At 37.9% G+C, this 24,446-nt stretch overlaps 2 protein-coding genes across 9 annotated transcripts; both read left to right on the top strand.

The window, feature by feature from the left end:
- The first annotated feature begins 87 nt into the window (after positions 1 to 87).
- onecut (homeobox protein onecut) lies at positions 88 to 10,127 on the top strand. 5 transcript variants are annotated; one of them, XR_016270783.1, is made up of 6 exons: positions 108 to 200; positions 596 to 685; positions 1,777 to 4,444; positions 5,270 to 5,406; positions 5,481 to 9,255; positions 9,349 to 10,127. XR_016270783.1 is itself a non-coding variant. In XM_089472739.1 (5 exons), exons 3-5 carry the CDS (start codon positions 1,879 to 1,881, stop codon positions 5,913 to 5,915), a joined length of 3,138 nt encoding a protein of 1,045 aa, XP_089328865.1. In that variant the 5' UTR covers positions 88 to 154; positions 596 to 685; positions 1,777 to 1,878; the 3' UTR covers positions 5,916 to 10,127. The 5 variants fall into 5 exon arrangements, 4 of the variants coding, with proteins under 4 accessions (XP_089328865.1, XP_089328863.1, XP_089328864.1 ...); XM_089472739.1 differs by having other exon boundaries at positions 88 to 154; positions 5,481 to 10,127; XM_089472737.1 differs by having other exon boundaries at positions 5,481 to 10,127.
- A 1,464-nt stretch (positions 10,128 to 11,591) lies between these two features.
- On the top strand, positions 11,592 to 22,121 carry lgs (BCL9 domain-containing protein legless). 4 transcript variants are annotated; one of them, XM_089472548.1, is made up of 7 exons: positions 11,593 to 11,844; positions 11,974 to 12,323; positions 12,390 to 12,968; positions 13,513 to 13,809; positions 13,863 to 15,968; positions 16,616 to 16,845; positions 19,385 to 22,121. In XM_089472548.1, the coding sequence occupies exons 2-7, from the start codon at positions 12,179 to 12,181 to the stop codon at positions 20,990 to 20,992; spliced, it is 4,965 nt and encodes a 1,654-aa protein (XP_089328674.1). In that variant the 5' UTR covers positions 11,593 to 11,844; positions 11,974 to 12,178; the 3' UTR covers positions 20,993 to 22,121. The 4 variants fall into 4 exon arrangements, with proteins under 4 accessions (XP_089328676.1, XP_089328674.1, XP_089328675.1 ...); XM_089472549.1 differs by having other exon boundaries at positions 11,593 to 11,848; XM_089472551.1 differs by having other exon boundaries at positions 11,593 to 12,323; positions 13,863 to 15,236; positions 15,306 to 15,968.
- The last annotated feature ends 2,325 nt before the right edge of the window (positions 22,122 to 24,446 follow it).

Below are 24,446 nucleotides of genomic sequence, written 5' to 3'. Positions count from 1 at the left end.
ACTGCACAGTAACTGCAAGGGTAGCGATAGGTGGATCGCTCTCTTTCCTTCTCTCCCATGTACGCTCGCTCGCATACACACTCAGCCCCGAAATATATGGAACAAACGTAGAGAGCATATGGACTGTGTTTTCTTCAGTTCAGTTTTGAATTAGGTATATTCTGCGTGAAGCTTAAAACCTTGCAGAACGCGTGCTCTCGGTCATACAAAATATATAAAGTTTCACACGCGAATATATATATATATATATATATATATATATGTATATATATAGATATATCCACCATAATATATATATATATATATGTATTTACTTTTCTCAACAAGAGTTCTGCCCGCAGTTACAAAAATTATTTGCCGCGAAATATATATATGATATATAATATATAAAATATAAAATATAAAATATAATATATAATATATAATATATAATATATAATATATAATATATAAAATATAATATATAATATATAATATATAATATATAATATATAATATATAATATATAATATATAATATATAATATGTAATATACAATATATAATATATAGTATATAATATATAATATATATATGCTATATAAACATGTATACAGATGTGGCAGTTGTATATATTCTTGATTCTTCATATGAAATACGTGCTTTGCTAAAATGTAGCCAAGACCCGCTAAACAATGTGCTTTAAGGTAACTAAATAAAAAAAGTTTTGAATATAAACTAATTTTTTAAGCTGTGAAAACAACCCCAAGAGCCCCGTTTACATCCATATAAAAACAGAAACACTTACCTTTGTACACATACACAGGTACAGACATACATACACGCATATATGTAGGTGCATGCATGTATGACTGTATGCTTAATGGAAAACTAACAATAAAAAGGTTAAGTTTGTAAAGGTTTCGTGTATATACATATATAAGTAATTCCCACATTCAGCCACAAAGTTATTGAGAGACAGAGAGAGTGACCGCGAGAGAGGGAGAGAGAGAGAGATAGAGAGAGAGAGAGAGAGAGTCACACATATAAAAATAGTTAAAGTATATACGTATGTTCGTATGTTATTTGCTTTTATCAACCCTTAAGGCTTTAACAACGATGGCAACAGAGCCAAAACGAAAAAAAAAAAACGAATCTAGGCACTAACAATAAATACAGAAGAAACCCAAATAATTCATAAAATACACTATAGCTCCAAAATAATATTTAACTTTAACCATATAGTTTAACATGTACATGATTAACTTTTAAGATGATTCCAATTCGTAATTAAATTTTAAGATGATTCCAATTCGTATTTAAATTGAAGTGAAAATTTATAAAAGTTGTGCAATCATATCATATATATATATATATATATATATATATATATATATATATATATATATATATATATATATATATTGTTTTTTTTTGTACTGGATATTTATATTAATTTGTGACTATGTATATTTGTGATATAAATAATCACAAATGTATATAAATGTACAATACAAAAAAATAAATAAATAAATAAATAAATAAAAAAATAAATAAAAAAACTGACCATATTCGAAACATAGACATAAAACTAAAACAAACAAAATTTTAAAAAGAGAAGTCTGTACATATGAATATTGAGGTATATATATACATACTATATATACTATACATATAGTATAGTACATATTTTGTATTCAGTTATTTATATATTCACAATGTTAACTCAGATTCTCCAATGTTACCACTTGACTGTTTTTAATAACCTCAGTTTATTCTATTGTTATTCTGATTACAGTTCAGAGGCTAAGCTGTTAGCTAAAATCAGGAACCGGGTTCCAAAGCTTCTGTTACCTGAGCTATTCTCGTTGGCAAAAGAGATAACTTGTCTATAGGAGGAATGGAATCCATGAACGATATAATTGATTCGCAAGCGTTCAGTCACCAGCAATTGGTAGTGGAAACAACTGAGTTCATAGAACATGTCGGACAGGTGGGAGCACAAAAACTGAATCCCACGCCAACTGGTGAGTCAGATGCGTTGAACGGAATGATGACGGACAGTGTTGGCCGGATACATGACGGTGATGAGGACGATGCAGATGAACTGGACGACGGCGAGGAGGGGGCGGAGCCCAGTTCAGCTGTGGTTATGGTTATCGACGAACTGGGCAGCGGCAGCACTTTGCAGACGACGTATCAATTAGTGCCTGAGCAACTTCAACTACAGGATGGGGCCAGGACTCTATCCTTACTGCCCATGCACCATGCAGATGAGCGACCTGTTAGTCCAGTTGAGTTCGATGGCTCTGATGATATAAGCCTGGATGGCTTATCAACGCAAATTATAGCCGTTAAGCAGGAGCACAAGCTGGTCATAGTGCAACGGGATCCGGATGCCAATGGGATCATTAATCGACGCACCAGTCCACATCTTGGTCTTAATATATCGCATGTTAATGTTATTGATGAATTGTCCTCAGATGGCGGCATCGAGGAGGTTACTTTAAATCAGCACCATCAACAGCTCCTCGATGAACAGCAGCAGCAGCATCATCATCAGCATCAGCACAATCACCAGCACAACCTCCAGCAGCAGCAGCATCACCAGCATCACCAACATCATCACCCACAATACGGACAGCGTCTGGTTACTACATCGGAAATAATTCATCATCATCATCAACAGCAGCAGCAGCATCAACAGCAGCGTCAGTTAGCATCGGGTCAAGGACATCATAGAGAATCGCTTTCAGTAATTGTTCAGGCTCATGATGACGATGATGATGACATTGATGACGATGATGAGGAGGTTGATGAACACGTTTCAGCCAGTCAATCGCTTAGTCCGCCACTAAGCGTCGAACATAGCACCTACCAAACATTGACGTCAGTCAACAACCAACGCATATCAGAGCCGAGTTTCAGTCCGACATCATATGCTACGCTAACACCAATTCAGCCGCTGCCCCCAATTTCGACAATGTCCGATAAATTCGCCTATGCAGGTGGACATATTAACTCAGGCAACGGGAGTAGCAGCAACAACAATGCAACAATTCGATCTAATAATAATAATAGCAGCAATAGCAATTCAGATCGAACGTTTGCCAACAGCCTGCCTTTGCCCATTGAGGCGACACATCAGGGCTCGTTGTCGAATTTGAACCTAAGTGGGTTGGTCTCGGACGTGCAGTCTCCATATTCAAGCTCGTACGATAAATTGCCTTCACTTATATCACCTACGCCTCACGCCTACGCTAGTTCGCCATCACAAGGACTCTCTGGCTTGGTTAATACATGCGATCTGCATAGTCACAGCTCGACGGTGTCCTCTCCAGTGAATGGCTCTCCTGCTGGTGGTCATCTGCAGTTGCATAAGGCATCCACGGCATCCGGAGGAGGGCAACCACATCTTCATAATCAACAAGTGACTGTACAGAAGCAGGTCATTTGCCTCTCGCCAACAACAGCCACTGGCATTTCTGATTATGACGTATCGTATCGTCCTAGCCAGCAGCCTGACCCAGACCTACTCATGTCTAGAGCTGATACGACAGATCGTAACGCTCAGCTAAGGCTCCAGCATAGTCCAACACTCAGTTCCCATTCGGTTTCAGCAGGCTCCGTTGTCTCCATGTCATTGCACTCGCCGGCCTCTGCAGTAACGCTGCCCCACATTAATGGATCGGTCAACAACCTAACTGCCGACTTGCCAGTCGTTAACATGTCACCAACGCCGACCACAGTGGGTGGCAATGATAGCTCGATCGACGAGCTGGTCCAGCAACAGCTTAAGAGTCAGCACAACAGCAGCAACGCGGATTGCCATGTAGAGAATAATGTTGTCAACAGTCTCGATGTCTGCAACCTAAATCAACAGCAACATCAGCCGAATGGCTTCAATTCAGATCAAGCGCATTCGCAACAACAGCAGCAGCAACCGAAGTTGTCTCCGAAGTTAAGTGGAGTTGCCGCTAATCCATTATCACGCTCGACAGCTGCTGCTCCGAGTGACATGGAAGAGATAAATACCAAAGAGTTGGCCCAGCGCATTTCTGCAGAGCTCAAGCGGTATAGCATACCCCAGGCGATATTTGCCCAACGGGTGCTATGTCGTTCACAGGGCACTCTGTCCGACCTATTGCGCAATCCAAAACCCTGGTCGAAGCTGAAATCGGGTCGGGAGACTTTTCGACGCATGTTCAAATGGCTGCAAGAACCAGAATTTCAACGTATGTCTGCTCTACGAATGGCTGCTGCTCAAATACCCCAGAGACCATCAGCAGGAGCTGGAACTGGATCCGGCAACGGCAACATCATATTCACAACAACAACGCCGCCTGGTTCGGGCTCGGGCTCGACAAACTTATCAGGAACGAGCTCAGTTGCAGTAACGCCATCGGCCACTGTGCATACCAACGAAAGTTCAGGGGCGACGCATGGATCAAGCATTGCAACAAATGGTATGTAAGGCCAAAAATAACTCACGCCTGGTAAATAGAGCTTATGTCTCTCGATTTTCTCGATAAATCGATCAATCATCTTTTAAAACATCGATCGGTGATTCCCCCAAGTTAGATTGATATCCATTTCTTATACCCTGAACCCATTGAAAATGGTATATCAGGGTATAAGGTTTTGTGTAAAGTATGTAATAGGCAGAAGGAAGCAAACCCTAGCATATATATTCTTGATCAGGGCGATTAGCTGAGTCGATATAGCACTGTCCGTCCGTCTGTCTGTCCGTATGCTTGAACGCGTCGATGTCAGAAGATAGAGGAGTTAGAGACTTGAAACTTTTTTAAAATGTCCGTATATATAACACGGATATCGAGTTTATCTAAAAAAAAATCGATAACTCATTCCATTATTTTTATCGATAAAAACCTTATAGAAAATCAATTATAAAATCTCCATCTTTAAAGCTAGAGTCGCTAAATTTTTAATGTTAATTCCCATGGTTTATATAATAGTTCGATTTTGATTATATTTCCTATATCCATCCCACCACCCCTAAATTTGTAAAAGGTATTTCAAATACTAGAGATTTTGCTTTTCCAAATGCAGTCCGAGCAGTCTCATCTAGAGCTTTCTTACTTGTTTAGATTGAATGCAATAATAATCGAAACTCGATCTACATTGAGCTACCACTTTATACAAAACTAATAAATAATAATTTTAGGCGTTATTGGGAAAAATTGGATCTAATGTGGACTTTGTAAAGATTCAGATCATTCGGCTTTATGTGTATCTGGTGCTTATCTGTCAATTTTGCAACTATCTTTCAGCAATGCTAAGCAGTTCGGGCCTTGCCTCCAGCTGTCGTCGCAAAGAGGAACCGCATATAGAGCAAATGCCGCAACCGAAAAAGCCCCGTTTAGTTTTTACAGATCTGCAGCGACGGACACTACAAGCAATTTTTAAGGTAAGTGGGCTCTTTATTGAGCGGTGGCACGAAGCGTATCATGAACTGATGTGACATTTATGGGGCCTATTCAGGAAACAAAGAGGCCTTCAAAGGAGATGCAAGTGACGATTGCACGCCAGCTTGGATTGGAGCCAACGACAGTGGGCAACTTTTTTATGAATGCGCGAAGACGCTCAATGGACAAATGGCGCGACGACGATAATAAGAATTTACAGCACTCGCATAGTAGACAGCACCAGCACCAGCACCAGCAGCAACACCAGCACCAACAGCAGCAGCAGCAGCAGCAAGAGCAACAGCTTCAGCACCAGCAGCAGAATCAGCAGCATGAAGAGGAGGAAGATGAGCGAAGCAGCGGACACTATAGCAACCTGCACACGACAGCGATGTCGCCGTTGGGTAATTTCGATGAAGATGGCGAAATGGACTTGGAGCTAGAACACCATGACTTCTTAGTAGCTGATCATGATGATGATGAACACGAGGAGCACGATGACATGTTGTGACATAACAGAGAATGTCTAGACGAACAGCTAACACAAAATTCCTATAAGCTTCATGCCGATGTCGATTCAAATGACCGTTTCAAATTCAGCAAGAAGAAGAATAGACAGCAGCAGAAAAATAAGAAGAAAAGCAACGTTGTTAATGCGAAATGCGATCAAGATACCGGCTTGAATCAACGTTCGAACACATTAGCAGATGAGTGGTCAATCGACAGTTTAGGTGTTATCGATTGCGTTGAGTATTTTAATAGGCCGATAGACGTGGATGACAATTTGCTAGCCAGCATCAGCTCAGTCAAACGCTTGTCAGTTCGTTTGGGTACGAAATGTTATAAAGATCCGGGCTTACAGTTTAATAAATTCTTAGTTCACTAAGCAAACAGAGAGAGGGAGAGAGAAATAGCCGGAACTCTTCCACATGCAATGGAATTTTTTTTTTTTTTTTTGGTAATCATTTTGTTAAAGCTTGTTTACATACATATGTATTTTTTCGGTGTCCCAAAACTTACCCCAGAATCACCAATTGAATCTGGCGTAAGCTAAATGCTACAAAGATTCTTCGATCATCCTGTTGGGAAATTAAATGTCACTTCAGTTGGTTTATGTTCCGGCTCCCCTTAAAAATTAAACCTTTATTTATCATCTTGATCAGAACCCGAGTCGATCAAGCAATGTTCGTCCTTCCAAATCCAAACACAAATCGATTGTGCCACTCGCTCAATTTTGATACTCTCAGTTTATTATATTGCGGTCTGTATAGAAATCGGGTCCGACAGATATATACATACGTTTTCTAGTCTTTGGGTCTTGAATAATGGCAAAAATCAAACCGACTGCCGACTAGAGCTGACTTAATTAATGTATTATGTTTTTATATTTCTAATTGTGTATAGATACATATATATACAATAAAATCCGCTTATAACGACACGCACGGCACCGTCGTTATACCCGGAAGGCGCTATATCCGTATAAGCTTGCTAATAAAAGTTTGTCTGGGGAGCAGAATTTTCGTCGCTCTAACCGTACAGACGATATAAGCAGAGTCGTTATAACGGGATTCTACTGTATATATTGTGAAATCCAGTTATCGCGACGAAAATTCGATGTTGGTCCCCATACAAACTTATATAAAAGAGCATCCGCATAGTACGTTTCCGCTATTAACGGCAACCCGCTTATACTGACAATATTTTTCACATTATTCAGGCAAAGTGCAATCAATGCCGACGTCATTTGTTCTTTGAGCGTCGTTATAACCGGATTCCACTGTATATATATATATATATATATATATATATACAGTATATATATATACAGTAGAATCCTGATAGTTCGAAATGGCAAGGGGACTAGTTTTGGTTCGATTTACACAGAAATTCAAATAATCGAAAATTATTGAGGACGAATTTCTTTTCGATTTATCGCGCTTTTCGATTTAGCGGGGTATGAATTACCGAGACTCGACTGTATCACTGACTGTATATATATATATGTACATATATATACATATATGTTTTTTCTTTAGTACCTGATTATGAAATTCCGGTAATTTTCGAGCAGTTTATTTTTCTATTAAAACTGTCAAAGCTTCTTAGCTTAACTTAGTGGGAGATAATGCAGAAATAATTTTACTTTTAAATGTTCTTAGAGCCGAGTGATGCAAACTTTATATGAAAAAGTCTCTAGTCAAATTTATAAAATAAAAAGGTTACAACTACAAATACGGATACAATATTAAAGAATGTAATTAGAATGTCATCTAAACTTAAAGAAATTGTAAATATTGTAATGCTTTTACATTAATAGAAATTGAAAGTATATACATACATTCATACATATGTATAGAAATGTACATACATAAATGAAGTCCACACACACACAATCGCCTTTGCATCCTGTATGAATGCAAGTTATCGAATGTGAGTGTTTTTATTTTACACTCTGGAGCAACACGGTAGATACAAATAGCACGATTGTATATAAATGTACATATGTATGTACTATTTGTATATGTACATATATATACATAGTATACACGTATATCTGTGTATATGAATATAAATACATACATATATGCATACTATCTTATTATTTAACAGCTATTGAAACACACAAACACAGCTGCGAATACTCAGAAGAACTTTGCTAGTCAATTTAGTCTAAAATATCACCAAAAAAGGAGAAATAAATAAATAAAAAATAAAAACAAATACAAAAAATGTAAACAAATCATGAACAAAATTATATTGAAATGAGAAACAACAAATATTAAAAATGTATTACGTACATTTACGTAAATCCATTTAAAGTTAAAAGTAAATTACCTTATACATATACATATGTATACATAAATAAGCGAAATGCAATAAATAAAACAAATAAATTATGATGAGGACAATGGCAATGACGATTTTTACACTCGTGCTTTTACAGGGAAATATTAAAAATAGCTCAAATCCTGTATGCGATTCGTAGGCACAATGCAAATTGCGAAAGGGTTTTTGCCTTACTAAATACGCAGTGGTCAGACGACAGAAATATGTTACTGGTGAAGAATGCTAATAACATACTTATTGTCCACTATAATTTGGTGGACATAAGTTGCTCCCAGTTTTATAAAATAAGGATGAATGAAAGAAATAGGCAATGTGGAGAAGTATAATCTCGAACCATAAAGCTTAAATACAGTAGAATCCGGCTATAGCGACACTCAAGGGACCGTCGATTTTACGTCGCTATAACGGAGACGTACTAAGCGGAGGCTCTTTCATATGAGTTTGTATGGGAAGCAACCAAGACATCGAATTTTCGTAGACATAACCGGTTGGACGCTTTAAGCGGAGTCGTTATAACTGGATTCTACTGTATATCTAAATGCGATTTTGCAATTCGAACCCAAAATCATTCTCACAATTCTAAGTTGTGGTATGCACACGCCAATGTTCATGTCTCATGCATACACACACGCTCATGTAAGGGTACATAGCACTGTTAAAAGATACTATCACTCAATCGTGCATGCATACATACATATATGTACATATTTGAGAGGGGAGAGAGCATCGAGAAAGAGAGAGTAAGAGAAAGATTGAACGTATAGAAATCTTTTGTTCAACCACCTCGGTCGAGCGCATGAAGCGAAATGATTGTGCTTTCGTATATTTTCGCAGCCCGAACCTAAAAGTGAGGAACCGAGCAAATACTGCGGTCGTTAAGCTCGAAAAAAGTGTACAAAATGCTTTACACTACTTGTCCGGTCTATGTGTTCTATGGTTAGTGGTTCTATGCAGTGTTGCCGTTTTTCCTCGAGAAAAAAACAGCTGAATTAGGACAAAAAGTAAGCCAAAATAAGTTAAATCCCAGAAACAATTAGCTGAAAAGTAAGCTAATATTTTATTATACCCTGAACCCATTGAAAATGGGAAATCAGGGTATAATGGTTTTGTTAAATGTATGTAACAGGCAGAAGGGGGCGACGAGTTGAGTCGATTTAGCTGTCCGTCCGTCTGTCCGTATGTTTGAAAGAGTTGATCTCAGAAGATATAAGAGCTAGTGCTGCAAAAATATCGGATCGGAATCGTTATAATCGATATTTTCGAATTTTGGCAAAAGATCGATATGGCTTTCTTAGTATCGATATATCGAAAAAATATCGGAGCGAGGGTTGACTCCGATGAAGAAAATAAGACCGTGGGAGCCCCAAAAAAATCCGAAGTGTGGAAATATTTTGAAAGAGGAAAGGATGGTTGTGCGGTGTGCAGAAATTGCTTTAAGGTCTGCAAAACAAGTGGAAATACCACAAGCCTTAAAAATCACTTAACACGCATGCATCCATCGCTGCAAGAGAGTGAATTGGCACCCAAGTCCGGTAGCATTTTGCACTTCGTAAATAAAAAATATGAGGCAACGTTCTCTGAGAGCGAGAGGATGTTTAGCAAAGCTGGAATGATTGCTAATTCCAGAAGGGCGTCATTAAAACCGGAAACAGTAAACAAACTAATTTTTTAAAATAAAAACCAATGGGTTTTGTTTTAATTTCTTTTTTTTTTTTAAACTGCCATGGAGGCAATTGTTTTTGTTATTATTATAATATAATTTTAAGGAGCATAGTGAATTTAAGCTTTAATGAATTGCTGTTTTAGGTTTAAGTTAATGAAAAATAATTTGTTACACGACTTTGTTCGGTTGAATAAATTTGTTTTTGTTTGATGCTGTTGCTTTTATTTTAATCTTGAAATGGTTGCCATTTTATCCATTAAGAAGTCATAATTAATATAAATATTATAATAGATTCTAAGCAAGAAAATTAACATTTAAAAGAAGTGTTCGATATATCGTTTTTATCGATCTTTTTCTCTGAAAATATCGTGAATATCGATATTACGGAATATCGATTCTTTTGCATCACTAATAAGAGCTAGAGACTTACATTTTTTTTCCTAGGTCCGTGTATACCACGCGCATATCGAGTTTTGCTTTAAAAATCGATAATTTGCCCCGTTATTTTGTTATCGATTAAAAGCATTATCAAAAACCAGTAATTATGTTATATCTCCTACATATTTAAAGCTAGAGTCACCAAATTTTTAATATAATTTCGATTTTTGTCAAAATTTTCAGCAATTTTGAATGTCGTTATTTGAAAACATCGGATTCAAATGAAATCGATGGACGGTCCTTCGATGGATTTGTAGCACTGTGTACACTCTTTTAAAGTTACCCGTGCTCACTAGGGCTGCAAAACCATCGATAGAGGTTACCCTCGATACATGTATCCATCGATGGAATGAACCATCGACGTACAATCTTAATGAAAGTTTCAGAACATAATCATAATTCAAATGTATGTACATTCCAAAGCACAAGTCTCTAGTATTTGAAATACGCCTTTTACAAAGGTGAGGGTGAGGGGGTGGATATAAGGGTGGGGGGTAAATTACAACAAAAATCGAAATTATATAAAATACATATAAGTCTACATTTAAAATTTACAAGCTCTAGCTCGAAAGGTGTTGGAGATATAATTAAATAACTAGCTTTCGATAAGGTTTTTAATCGATAATAAAATATCGGGGGTAGATATCGATATATAGAGAAAAGCTTGATATGCGTGTAATATACACGGACCTAGAAAAAAATTTCAAGTCTCTAGCTCTTATATCTTCTGAGATCGACGCAATTGACTCAGCTCGTCGCCCTGATCAGGAATATATATACTTTGTGGGGTCTGCCACGCCTCCTTCTGCCTGTTACATACTTTTAGCAAAACTATTATACCCTGATTTCCCATTTTCTATGGGTTCAGGGTATAAAAACACACTTGCACTTTAAACATCTGTTTCATGCTTAATTGATGGCTTTAAAAAATTTGTCCATACATTTTAGTTACGAAGAACCACCAAATATCATTGAAATATTGCTATAAAAGCTAATCACAATATAATAATATTATTAACTTAATGTTTATACATATGTATATTCCGTCCCTTCGCGCCACCAAATAGTAAATTATCGATGGATGAAAAAAACATGGATATATCATGAGAGTCCAAATCCATCGATACTATCGATGGATTTGTAGCCCTAGTGCTCACTCACTACACACAAAGTAATCGTTACATAGAAAATACTCGTTACTTTTTATTTAAAGTACATAAAAAAGTCACACGACTATACAATAATACTTTTTAGTATTTTCGAGCATACTTGTATATTTGATATATGTATGTAGCAGGAGCATGCCAAGTAGCTGTGCGAGTTGTATTTACAAATTACAAATCAAAATTTTCTTCGATAAGCAATAGTTGTTTGTATGCAGCTAGAGTGAAAAAACTGTGTGAAATTACTGAGCAGCACTCGCTCGAGCGTCAATTTCACAACTAAAACGATTTTTCGAAGTTAATTGTGTCATTTTTGTGTGTGTGCTGTAGGTATATATGATTCTGTTTTGTGTGTATACAGAATTTTTTGTTGTTTTGTTTGAGTGCAAGCGTTTATATACACAAACACAAGCATGAGCCAATGTGTTAATGCGTGTGTTTGCGTGTGCTTATAGAATTTGGACAAATCAAAAAAAAAAAAAAAAAAAAAAAAGCGCATAATGAGGGAAATGCATTGAAATGAACTACTGGGAGCTAAAAAAGAAGGCTCATATCTCAGAGCCCATAGACATTTAGTAAAATAGAAAGTTCGCAATACGGAAGCTACAGACACTCGGGAGCTGAACACAAATTGTGGTGTTCCATGTTGGCTTATTGAGAATGCTGTCCACAATAACAGAAGGCGCCAGCCAATCAACATCAGCAGCAACAACAAACGCCGATGCAGCGGCTAAAAACCTTATTCAGATTGAAGCCTTGAAAGCGGTGAAAGTAAAAGCCGAGCCCTATTCAACTCTATCGCCAGGTGGGCTAAATAGACAATTATATCAATGATGTATTTCTTTTTATTTTTCGTCATTTATTTACTCAGAGAACGCAAGTAATCAAACGAATCAAACCATGTCAGATGAGGCGGATACATCTACCAAAAATAATTCCAGCACAAATAATAATAATAATAACAATAGCAGCAATAATAATAATAATAATAATAATAATAATAATAATAATAATAATAATAATAATAATAATAATAATAATAATAATAATAACAATAACAATAGCAATAACAACAACAACAACAACAGCAGCAGCAATAATAATAATAACAATAATAATATTAGTATCAGCAAAAACACAATTAATAACAATGCCAGCAGCGGCTTATCGGATTCAGCTAGACAAAATAATGGGAACTCGCCACAGTCAACTCCAAATCCAAATAATGGCAGCGATCAGTCAAATACGAAGAGCATCTGCAACAGCAGCAGCAGCAGCAGCAACATTGCACAAATGCTAAACTCGTCAGCCGAAAGTGAACTGCACCAGAACGACCTGCTAAAGAAGAAGAACAACAACAGCAGCAACAACAGCACCAGCAGCAGTAGCAGTGCGAGTACCTGTGCCAGTGTCACCATTAGCAGCAGCAGTATCAAGGAAGAGGATTGTGGTAAATAATGTGTATTGGGCTATTACATTTATCAGTTTCAATGGGATATGCTCGGTTTGCGCGTCAACCTATGAAAGCATGCCGCATGCAGATACAAACTAGAATTATGCAATCTTTCGCGAAGCACACAAGCCGGGTGTAGACGTAGACTAGACGGGGAGGAGAAAAAACTATAGCATAGAACGACCATATATATAGTCATATATATATATATATATATATATATGGGAGGGTGGTAAATCAGCAAACATGAATCTTGAAAAGTTACAGTTTCGGAACTTCAGCGTCTAAATATGTGTTTCTGCTATAGTCCGCTATGGTCTCTAGCTCAATAATTATGGAGATCGACACGATAATGTCACATCGTCTCCGAGATCTTCGTCCATTGCGTTACGCGGATACAGCCATGTTTGTAAAATATATTTTTCTACAGCGGGATAATGAGATAGGACTTGATCTGCGTTTTTTTTACAACTATATTAACACATATGTTGGGATATTAAGAATACTAAGTAATAATATATCCTATCTCTCACTTATAAAGCTAAGCCAAAGTTGAGTTCGAGTCAAGCGAATACACCTGCTAATTCAACATTGGAAAAATCAAATCAAAATAGTCAAAGCAACTCAATAGTTACCAACAGTAGCAGTACAAAAGGAGCAACAACAGTAGCAACAGCTGCTCCTGCTGCAACTACAACTGCAACTGTTAAGGAGGAGCCGACAGATCTCTTGCTGGGCAATTGCTTGGTGAATATGAAGAAGGAAGATCATTTCTCGCCAAGCATGTCGCCAGTGGGATTTGGATCGATTGGTGCAACAGATCGATCTGCTACACCTGGTGAGTTCATAAAAATAAACGAAAAGCCTAAATTAAACGTATCATTTCACTAGTTAAAATGGAGCTGAATGAGAAGCCGCCATCTGTAATGAGGCAAAGCACTGACAATGATCTTGTCAACTGTAATGCATTGGGCAATACGTTGGATGCTGATCGTATGGGCGATATAAATTCCACGAGCTCCAATCTAAACGCTAATTCAACTGTAACTGGACCTGGACTTGGTGTTTCTCTCGGCCTTGGCATCAATGTTTCGCCGAATGTTGGTGCAGCTAGTACAGGAGTCGGTGGAGGTGGTAGTGGTGGTGTTGGTGGAGGTGGTAGTGTTGGTGGTGTTGGTAGTGGTGGTTGTGCATCATCCAATTTTATGGGCAATAACAATAGCGTCGGAAACTGTTTGGACTATATGCAGCAGCAGAATCATATATTTGTCTTCTCGACTCAACTAGCTAATAATGGGGCAGAATCTGTGTTAAGCGGACAATTTCAAACGATTATCGCCTACCATTGCACACAGCCGGCGACAAAGAGTTTTCTTGAAGACTTTTTTATGAAGAATCCAATGAAAATGAACAAGCTGCAACGACAGAATTCGTTGGGCCTTAACATTTGCAACATGTCCGGACCAGGTGGACCTAATTGGCTCAATTCAAATGCGAATTCCAACAACACAAATTCGAATCCAAATCCAAATTTGACCAAAATACTGCAGCCGCAGCAGCAGAAATCGAAGACTCATTTTAGTAGCCAAGCTGATAAGCGAAACAACTTTGGTGATCCAACAATAACAGCCGAATCACTTGTTAACGAAAGCGACTTGATGTGTTGGGAGGCAGGAAATGGAAATCGCAACACACTAGACCCAGATTCGCAAGCCCTGAAGCTACTGGAAGGTGTCGACAGTGTTCTGGGAAAATGCAGCAGTACAGACTTAAGCACGGATAGCAATATAATTTCATTGCAAGGTGTCAAAGTGCCAGACGAAAACTTGACACCGCAACAGCGACAACATCGCGAGGAGCAATTGGCTAAATTGAAAAAAATGAATCAATTCCTGTTCCCAGAGAATGAGAGCGGACCTGCCGGCAGCCAGTTGAACAAGCTGCCAAATGATGCGGCAATAGGAAATTTAATGATGAATATTGCCCCGACAGGCGCTGCATCAAATGCACAAATGCGACAAATGCAATTGCAAATGCAAGCGGCTGCAGCGGCTGCACAGCAGCTACAAAAATCGGAGCACATGTCACAGCTGGGCGAGGATGTGCTGATGCCATTGCCATCTGATGTTATTGGAGATATTGGAGCTGTTATGACATGCAATAGTGGGCAGAAGAACAACTTGCCGGGAGCAAATGCAGCGGTTGCGGCGACAGCAGCGGCAGGCATCGGAAGTGGAGCAGGAGCAGGCCCTGGCACAGCTGTTGGTATGAATATTAACATGAATGTTGGCATGCCATGTTCAAATAATCCTAATTTATTGGCTAATTCGCCAGAACTGATAAGTGGATTTGGTAATACAAATTGCGTTATGGGCATGGGAGTTGGCGACAAAACTGAAGGCGGTATGTCTCCCATGGAGTGGACCAAGTTGCAACAGCAGTTCTTCGAAGAACGCTTGAAAGTGGGCAAAGCGGCCTGTAGGCCGACAGGCATGTCTGGACATGGTTCCGGTCCTACTCCCCAGCAATCGATTACGGCATTGAGTACTAATAGTACACCAAATGCTGTAATTCGAAATAATGTACAAGGACCGCCACCGCCATATCATCCTACTCAACGTTCGGCATCAGTGCCTATTGCCACGCAATCTCCAAATCCTTCCAGTCCTAATAATCTGTCCCTGCCATCGCCACGCACAGGAGGTGCCCTTGGATTACCATCGAATTCACCTAGCATGGAACTAAACAGTAATACCAATTCATCAACAAGTGGCACAGTTGGAGGTGCAGCAAATATAGCCATAGCCGCATCGAAAAACTGTTTTCAGACCGACGCCGGATCGCCTCCGAGTCGACATCGAAATGCTGGAAACAATTCATCAAGCGTCAATGCTTGTGTGAATGTGATGAATCATCATCTAAACAGTAATCCCGGTACGCCTCTTTCCCACCTTTCGCCCAAGGATTTAGAACCGTTTAACGCAACGTCAACTGCTGGTAATTGAATTTCAAAATGTGTTAGGTAGCTCAGGCAATTGCGTGAAGTTTCAAATCTTCCACAAGATTCAGCATAAAAAAAGATCAGAATAGATAGAATTTATATTTTAAAAATTGCTCTAAAAAATAAAATATCAAATCTTATTTTAACAAATTTAGGCAATCTATCAACAACGTAATGATTAATAATTTGTTTAAAAGAAGGAATAGTTAATGTAGTAGAATTCATTCTGTTATAATTGGAAGAATATTCTTATAAATGACTGATCATACGCACGAGTTTATCATATTTTTTCGATAGCTCATCACATTTCATTTTGATCAAGAATAAACGATAAATTGATTTCGTTTTTTACGCATAACTTAAATACTATTAGACCTATGGATTTCAGATTTACATGTGTTTTTGTATGTGTAGGTATAAAAAAAGTACAGAATGATTAGAATATCTGTCCTTTGCAGAGTTCAGGGTATCTCGTAATCGAACTGCCTGAACTAGAGCACTCTTGTTCGCATTCAATTCAATTTATCGAGAATTTGGAAAATGCACAGCAAAACCCTTTAACCTTTAAGCACTCATTTGAATCTTGTGGAAGGAAAACGTTCTATTATACATAATTATATATGAAATTTTCACGTCCTTTTAGGTGATATGAAAAACACTAGACCAAGTCCGCAGCGTCCTCGGTCTCCAGGAAACCCCAATGCAAATGCCAGCGTAAATTCCACGAATAATTTAATCGAACCAAATAACATGGACTCACGATTTCCGGCCACCAGCCCGGGGCTAAACTTTAATGCACACGCACATGTGCAAAATAATCCAAACACTGCCTTGAACACATACAAAGGCTCCAATGGAAATAATCCCATCGACGTAAGTGCAAATTGATAGTTTTTTAACTGATATTCGATAAGATTTAGTCGATAATAAAATAAACGATTTTTATACCCTGAACCTATTGAAAATGGGAAATCATGGTATAATGGTTTTGTTAAAAGTATGTAACAGGCAGAAGGAGGAGTGGCAGACCCCGCAAAGTATGTATATTCTTTATCAGGGCGACGAGCTGAGTCGATTTAGCCTTCTCCTTTTTTCCTAGGTCCGTGTATATCACGCGCATATGAAGTTTTTCTCTAAATATCGATAACTACAACCGATATTTTATTATCGATTAAAAACCTTATTGAAAGCTAGTTATTTAATTATATCTCCTACACCTTTAGAGCTACAGTCTCCAAACTTTTATTGTAGACTTATATGTATTTTATATAATTTCGATTTTTGTTGTAATTTATCCCCCACCCCTATATCCACCCCCTCACCCTTACCTTTTTAAAAGACGTATTTCAAATATTAGAGACTTTGACATATACACGCACTTTAATGTTATATTAACGACCTGAAAGTTTCATGAACATAGCTCATCAACAAGAAAAGTTATTAAACAATTAAATTTCCATAGTAAGCCCACGTGTTCATGCTTGCCTCCCTATGTTTTTATGTGTGTGTCTTCTTGTATAAGCAGAAAGACTCGAAGAATTATTGGGAAATATCAATTCTTTGAAGGGTTCAGGGGATCTCGTAGTCGATCAGTCTCGACTAGAGCTTTCTTACTTGTTTAAAGTAAACTTGATATGTGCGTCGACGCGTTTATACATACGTACGGATGGACGGCTAAATCGACTCGGTTCGTGGCCCTGATCAAGAATATATACTGTGTTGTATGCCATGCCTCCCTCTGTCTATTACATACATTAAACAAAACTATTATAAAACAAGTAGTCGAGACAGCTCGACTAGGAGATACCCTGAACCCTCTAATCTGATATTCTAATCACTCTGCACTTCTTTTCGGCACACATATATACAAACGAACGTATTAGAACGCGCTCTGCTAACTGCGCAGTAAGCAGCGACCACGCTTGGGCTGCGCTGCAGTGTGGCAACATTATAAGAATTTATTTGTTGAATAATTTAATTTCTAGACGTACAATCTCAATGAAACTTTCAGAACATAATCATAATGTATGTACATTCCAAAGCACAAGTCTCTAGTACCTGAAATACGCCTTTTACAATGGTGAGGGTGAGGGGGTGGATATAGGGGTGGGGGGTGAATTACAACAAAAATCGAAATTATATAAAATACATATAAGTCTACATTTAAAATTTGGAAGCTCTAGCTCTAAAGGTGTAGGAGATATAATTAAATAATTAGCTTTCGATAAGGTTTTCGATCGATAATAAAATATCGGGAGTAGTTATCGATATATAGAGAAAAACTTGATATGCGCGTGATATACACGGACCTAGAAAAAAATTTCAAGTCTCTAGCTCTTATATCTTCTGAGATCGACGCGTTCGTACATACGGACGGACGGACGGACAGGCAGACAGACAGACGGACAGGGCCAAATCGACTTAGCTCGTCCCTCCTTCTGCCTGTTACATACTTTTAACAAAACCATTATACCCTGATTTCCCATTGAATATGGGTTCAGGGTATAACAAGTAAGAAAGCTCTAGTCGAGACTGCCCGACTACGAGATCCCCTGAACCCTTCGAGCAACTGATATGTGAATAATTATCCGCACATGCATACACACACAGGCATACGCACGCACGCATAAACACGCATTGGCTGCAGTAGTGGCTTACTATGGAAAGTTAATTGCTTAATAACTTTTCTTGTGGATGGACTAACTTCGTGAAACTTTCAGAATAGGAATATAACATAGATATGCATGCAAAGCACAAGTCCCTAGTATTTGAAATACGCCTTTTACAAATGTGATGCTGAGGGGGTGGATATAGAGGTGGGGGGTAAATTTTAACAAAACCCGAAATTGTATAAAATGCATATAAATATACATTCAAAATTTGGAGACTTTAGCTTTAAAGTTGTAGGAGATATAATTTAATAACTGATCGATAAGGTTTTTTTTATCGATAAAAATAACGGGACAAGTTATCGATTTTTAAAGTAAAACTCAATATCCGTGTGGTATACACGGACATTAAAAAAACAAAAATTGAGGTCTCTAGCTTTGTATCTTCTGTAATCGACGCGTTCAAACATACTGACAGATGGACAGGGCCTAATCGACTCAGCGCGTCGCCCTGATCAAGAATATATATACTTTGTGGGCTCTGCCACGCCTCCTTCTGCCTGTTACATACGTTTCAACAATACCATTATACCCTGATTTCCCATTTTCAATGGGTTCAGGGTATAAAAAGGTTTTTATGGTACTAATTGGTGTGGGAAAACCCTTCCTCAATCGGCTTGAGTAGCTAATTCTGAATATATTAACGCATAGCTGTGCAATATGCTAAGGCAAAGACTTCTAGGTATAGCAAATACTATTTATTTGATTAAACTGATGGAGTCCATTGTTATTTTAAATTTTAGCGTCAAAACTGTGGACCCAGCGGAGGACCCATGCAATTTGGACGTCGTTCGGATAATATGCCACTGAATCCGAACAGCAGCAACAATCGACCAGCCTTGAATAAGATGGCACAGAACTTTGATCCAATATCGTCTCTGGCACAGATGTCTCAACAGCTAACGAGCTGTGTATCGGGCGTGGGCAGTCCCGCCGGCGGGATGAATATGATGGTGCCAGGTCCAGGTCCACTTCCGGGATCAGTTGATATGAATATGGAGCATTCTGCTGCAGCTGCAGCTGGGTTGGTGCCCAATCTGGATGGAACCAATCTGGAGCATATGAGTAATGTTTCAAACAATTGTCATTCGCTAAACCCGTTGATCAACTCGATGGGACAGCGCATGCTGAATCCCAAGCTTGCTGGCTTGGGCCCCTCCAGCTTTAGTCCGGGACCAAATGGCATGATGCGTGATGGATCAGGACACGGACCTGGGCCCGGGTTTCATGGGATATTACCACCGGGCGCACGAATGATGGGTCGCATGCCGGTCAATTTCGGACCTAATTTTAATCCAAATATTCAAGTGAAGGCCAGCACACCAAACACAATACAATATATGCCGGTGCGACCCCAAAGCAGCAATAGCGGTACCAGCAACAACAACAATAATAGTAATAACAGTGGCAATAATGGCAATGTTCGAATGGCGCCTAGTTTGGAGTTCTTGCAGCGATACGCCAACCCACAAATGGCTAACCCAATTGGAAGTGATGGAAGTCCAATGATGATGAACATAAGCTCAGCGCCCGGCGATCAGCAACAACCGCAGCAGAACAAAATGATAAATAATCATGGCAGCATGAATTTTTTTCAAAATTGTAATCAGCTATCTGGCCTGGACGATGAAGTCGTTGGGAGTGTAGGTGTAGGATTGCCAGGGCATGCCGATATGACACCAATGATACGAGGCATGCGCCCTTCTGGGATGCGACAACATGGTTTGAGCAACATTCGCTTGCAGGCCCCAGCTGGCAACAATATTGTGAATCATCGACATCAAGGACAGTTTCCTGGCAGTGCCGATGGCTTGGATTGCAATGATCCGACTGTATTGTTTAACAATGGCGCTGGTAATTGTAATTCGCCAGCAATGTTTGCAGCAGCGCAGCAGCAGCAACCGCAGCAACCGCAGCAACAACAGCAACAACAACAAACCCAACAACCACATCAGCAACAACATCAACAAGGTCAACCTAAGGGTCAGCAGCAGCACATAAAGTCCATGCCAGGAGGCATGTGTCCAAGTCAAGTGGGCATGCAAGGCCCAGTACCACCCGTACAATTACCGGGGCAAGGACATCCTAGCATGGTTGTTGGTAACAACAATAGTAATCTTATGTCATCAGCTGGCAACGGGGTGGGTGTAAACTTCGTCGGACCGTCGTCAAACGATCTGAAATATGCGCAGCAATATCACAGTTTTCAACAGCAACTATATGCAACAAATACTAGAAGTCAACAACAGCAACAGCAGCAGCAACAGCAGCAGCAGCAACAAGTTGGCGGCAATATGATACCTATGCCACCAAATTTGTCGCCGAATCCCGCATTTTTTGTCAATAAATAAGATCGGATCGGATCGTAATCAATCTGTCGAACGAACGAAAAGCTAGTCTCTGTATTTGAAGGCATCGGGCATCAAAGTTAATCGCAAAACTTCCTAAGCCAAGATGAAATTGGCATCAGAAGGGAATAAAATAATAAATTTCCTCAAATTGATAAATTAAAATTCAAACTATACATGAAATTCTTTATCAGAAGTTGAATTACTTGAAATGGTGTATATATTATTGCTCTAGCTTCTAGTATAATTACTAAGCCAAGAAGAAATCGATTTCAAAAGATTGAAAGCAGATCAAACAACGATTGACTGATGGATATTTCACATCACATGCCTGCGGTTGGAAACACGTAAGAATAATATATACACCAGAATCGATATCGGAGAAATTGCTGATAGTTTTTGAGGACAATGTATATGTATAATTAGACTTAGACTCAGCTCTGCAGCTCTAAATACTTATTGTAATATGTATTATATGTATATATATATATATATATATATATATATATATATATCTCAATGTTAAAAGATAAGCGCATGTAAATTCTTCCATTAAACATGTGAATCCAACATCGACATCGATATCCTAATTTAAAATCTTATGATATTTTCGAACAGATTAGATAGTATGGAGTTATCTTTTATTACATTAAAATTTGTTTATATTCCTAATTTTCTGAATATATAGTATACTACGTGGACTATACGAAGATATAGAATATTATAGGGAGTGCAAATTAATGCAACATTAAATTTATAGTTTTTTTTAATGCAAATGATTAATCGATACCATGTGAATCGAAATATATCGATTCTGATATAAGCATGCAATGGGAGAATGCGCTGGTCCGTACTTTCTATAGTTTCTTCGTCAAGACTATCATTATTTATTGATTATAATGGTGAGTCGATTATTGATTATCACCACTCGGGCAGTCAGTCGGCTAGCCATTTTGGAGTACACAATAAAGCACATTGATTTATATGTATGTAAGTAAATCGCATTTGGTTTTGTTTAAAATTTGATTTATTCTCTTAAGATAACTTCAGTACAAAGCACATTAGGCGAGCGACATTGTTTTTCGACATAAAAACCAAAATTTCTCTGTTAATAAAACTTCATTTCAATTTACATTGTAAATAGTATATATTAACTAAAAAGAAACAAGTCTTTTTGTTCTAATGCATCTTTGTCATTTATATAACGGCTTAAAGTCAGCTGTTCGATCATCTGCAAGTAATACTAAACAAGTAAGAGTGCTGTAGTCGAGACTGCTCGACTAGGAGATACCCTGAACCCTCAAAGCTGATATTCTAATCATTCCGCACTTATTTATGCATTCATATATGCTAGGATTACCATATGGGCCAGAGGCAATTCCGAAACGGTCAACGACTACGAGACTACTAAAAATTTTTGCATTTGAAATCATTCACTCGTCACACTCACAATAAATAAATAAAATTTTTCCTGTCTTCCTATTTAGCATAATTACATTTTATTCGGAAAAATTTCAAGTACATCCATACATATGAATACAACCTTATATTTAATTGTTTTTATATTCATGATTGCCTCACTTATACTTCTCCACAAGTCTATTTTTCCCAACATACATATCATTCCTTTCATCCATCAATATATTATAAAACTGGGAACAACTTATGTACACCAAATTATATTGAACAGTAAGTATGTTTTTAACATTCTTCACCAATAACTTATTTCTTTCGTCTTACCACTATGTATTTAATAAGGAAAACCCCCTTTCGGATTTGCTTTGTGTTCAGGAATCGCGTACAGGAAATGAGCTATCTTTACTTCTTCCGAATAACAGCACGAGTGTATGTTTGTTGCAAAAACTGTACTACTTTATCTACGCTGCTATTCTCAAACAAATTCTTCACTTGTCTCGATAAAAACTTCTTTAAGTTTGAATTTTGAGTCAAATTTGGTCAAAATGACGAATTTTTTATCGAAACAGCAGAAAACCAGGACAATTTCGTGTCAGGTCGGGACACCGGGACATTACGTCCAAAATCTGGATATGACCCGGAACTCCAGGACTGATGGCAGCCCTATATATACACATGCTATGTGTGGCCGAAATTGTGGGAAGTTTATTTGTTGAATAATTTTTCTTGTAGTGAGACTATTTTCATGAAACTTTCAGACGTGATCATAATATTTAAATGTATGTATGTTCCGAAGTATAAGTCTCTAGTACTTAAAATACGTACAAATTGCGGGCGGAGGGTGCCTGGTATTCAAAGTCTGTAAATTACAAAATCTTCGTATCCATCAACTGTATATACTAGACGTCTACATGAATGGCAAAAAAACACATTCAACTGTACAAAGTCATCATTGAATTGAGTGAAAACTTGTACAAAACGAAATGAGAATGAGTGAGCGACTGAAGTCGTGTTTCTCTCGGCTGCACAAAAATATACCAGAAAAGAAACGAAGTGAGTGAGTGAGCAGCAGAAGCTATTAAATGTTGTATATTGAATACATTCGAATATTGTCAGCTGTTTTCTGCTGTGTGTATCTGTTAAAAGAAAGAGGAAAAAATAAAGAAATATGTGTGCAATGTATTGTTTGTTGTGGAATTTTTAACTTATATATTTATTACAAATAATTAATTAATAATATTAGAATTTAAAAACATAATTTTATTAATGCTATCAGGGTTGGAAGCTATTGACCAAATAAATATTAAATCTGCAAATATCAACACAGAAAACATATATAGACGGTCACAACTACACATTTTGTTAGTAAAACTAAAACACAAGCTTTAAACAAAACAAAACACAAAAACAATACGCTGGTATTTGCCGAAAAATACATAAATTTTTTCCTGCAGCTTCCGCTTCCATTTCGCACGTCTGCTCACAATTTCTCAAAGCACAAAATGAATACACAAAATATTCTTCGAACTACTTGAGTAGTTCGAGTGTTTTCGAAGTTTTCATTTCACTTTACTCTTCTTTCGTTATACTCAGTCATTCGGCATGAGACACAACACGTTCGTCTTGCGAAACAGTAGTATACACATTCGTGTCATTCTGTCCTTTTCACTCAATCATATTCTACTCAATTCGAATGTACTCAATGTGGCTTTGTTATGAATGTAATCATGCCAACGTCTAGTATATACACAGTAAATCTGAAATCTTCAGGTTTGAAAGTGTTCAAATTAGGCTGAAAAAAAGAACAAAATCAATTTTTCGATTATTTTCGATAAAAAAGTTATCGGATGAGCTATCGAAAAATATGATAAACTTTTACTGCGTATGGTATACATGAGTAGCATGTCAAATTTCAACTCTCTAGCTCTTATAACATCAGATCAGCAGCAGAGCTATATCGACTCAACTCGTCGTTCTGATCAAGAATATACATATATACATATGGGGTCTGCGATGATTCTTATAATATAATGGTTTTGTG

This window comes from Drosophila arizonae, chromosome 6 (genome assembly GCF_054131065.1).
Source record: "Drosophila arizonae isolate 15081-1271.41 chromosome 6, UAZ_ARI_1.0, whole genome shotgun sequence".
NCBI lineage: Eukaryota > Metazoa > Arthropoda > Insecta > Diptera > Drosophilidae > Drosophila > Drosophila arizonae.
The sequence above is the reverse complement of the archived record's forward strand: the minus strand, read 5'-3'. Positions and strand labels throughout refer to the sequence as shown.

Excerpts from the sequence above, each read along its gene's own strand:
- onecut (XM_089472739.1), top strand. The coding sequence starts at position 1,879 with ATGGAATCCATGAACGATATAATTGATTCGCAAGCGTTCAGTCACCAG. Across the intron at positions 4,445-5,269 it reads ATCAAGCATTGCAACAAATG|CAATGCTAAGCAGTTCGGGC; the intron begins GTATGTAAGGCC and ends ACTATCTTTCAG. Across the intron at positions 5,407-5,480 it reads CACTACAAGCAATTTTTAAG|GAAACAAAGAGGCCTTCAAA; the intron begins GTAAGTGGGCTC and ends GGGCCTATTCAG.
- lgs (XM_089472548.1), top strand. The coding sequence starts at position 12,179 with ATGCTGTCCACAATAACAGAAGGCGCCAGCCAATCAACATCAGCAGCA. Across the intron at positions 12,969-13,512 it reads TATCAAGGAAGAGGATTGTG|CTAAGCCAAAGTTGAGTTCG; the intron begins GTAAATAATGTG and ends TCACTTATAAAG. Across the intron at positions 16,846-19,384 it reads ATGGAAATAATCCCATCGAC|CGTCAAAACTGTGGACCCAG; the intron begins GTAAGTGCAAAT and ends TTTAAATTTTAG.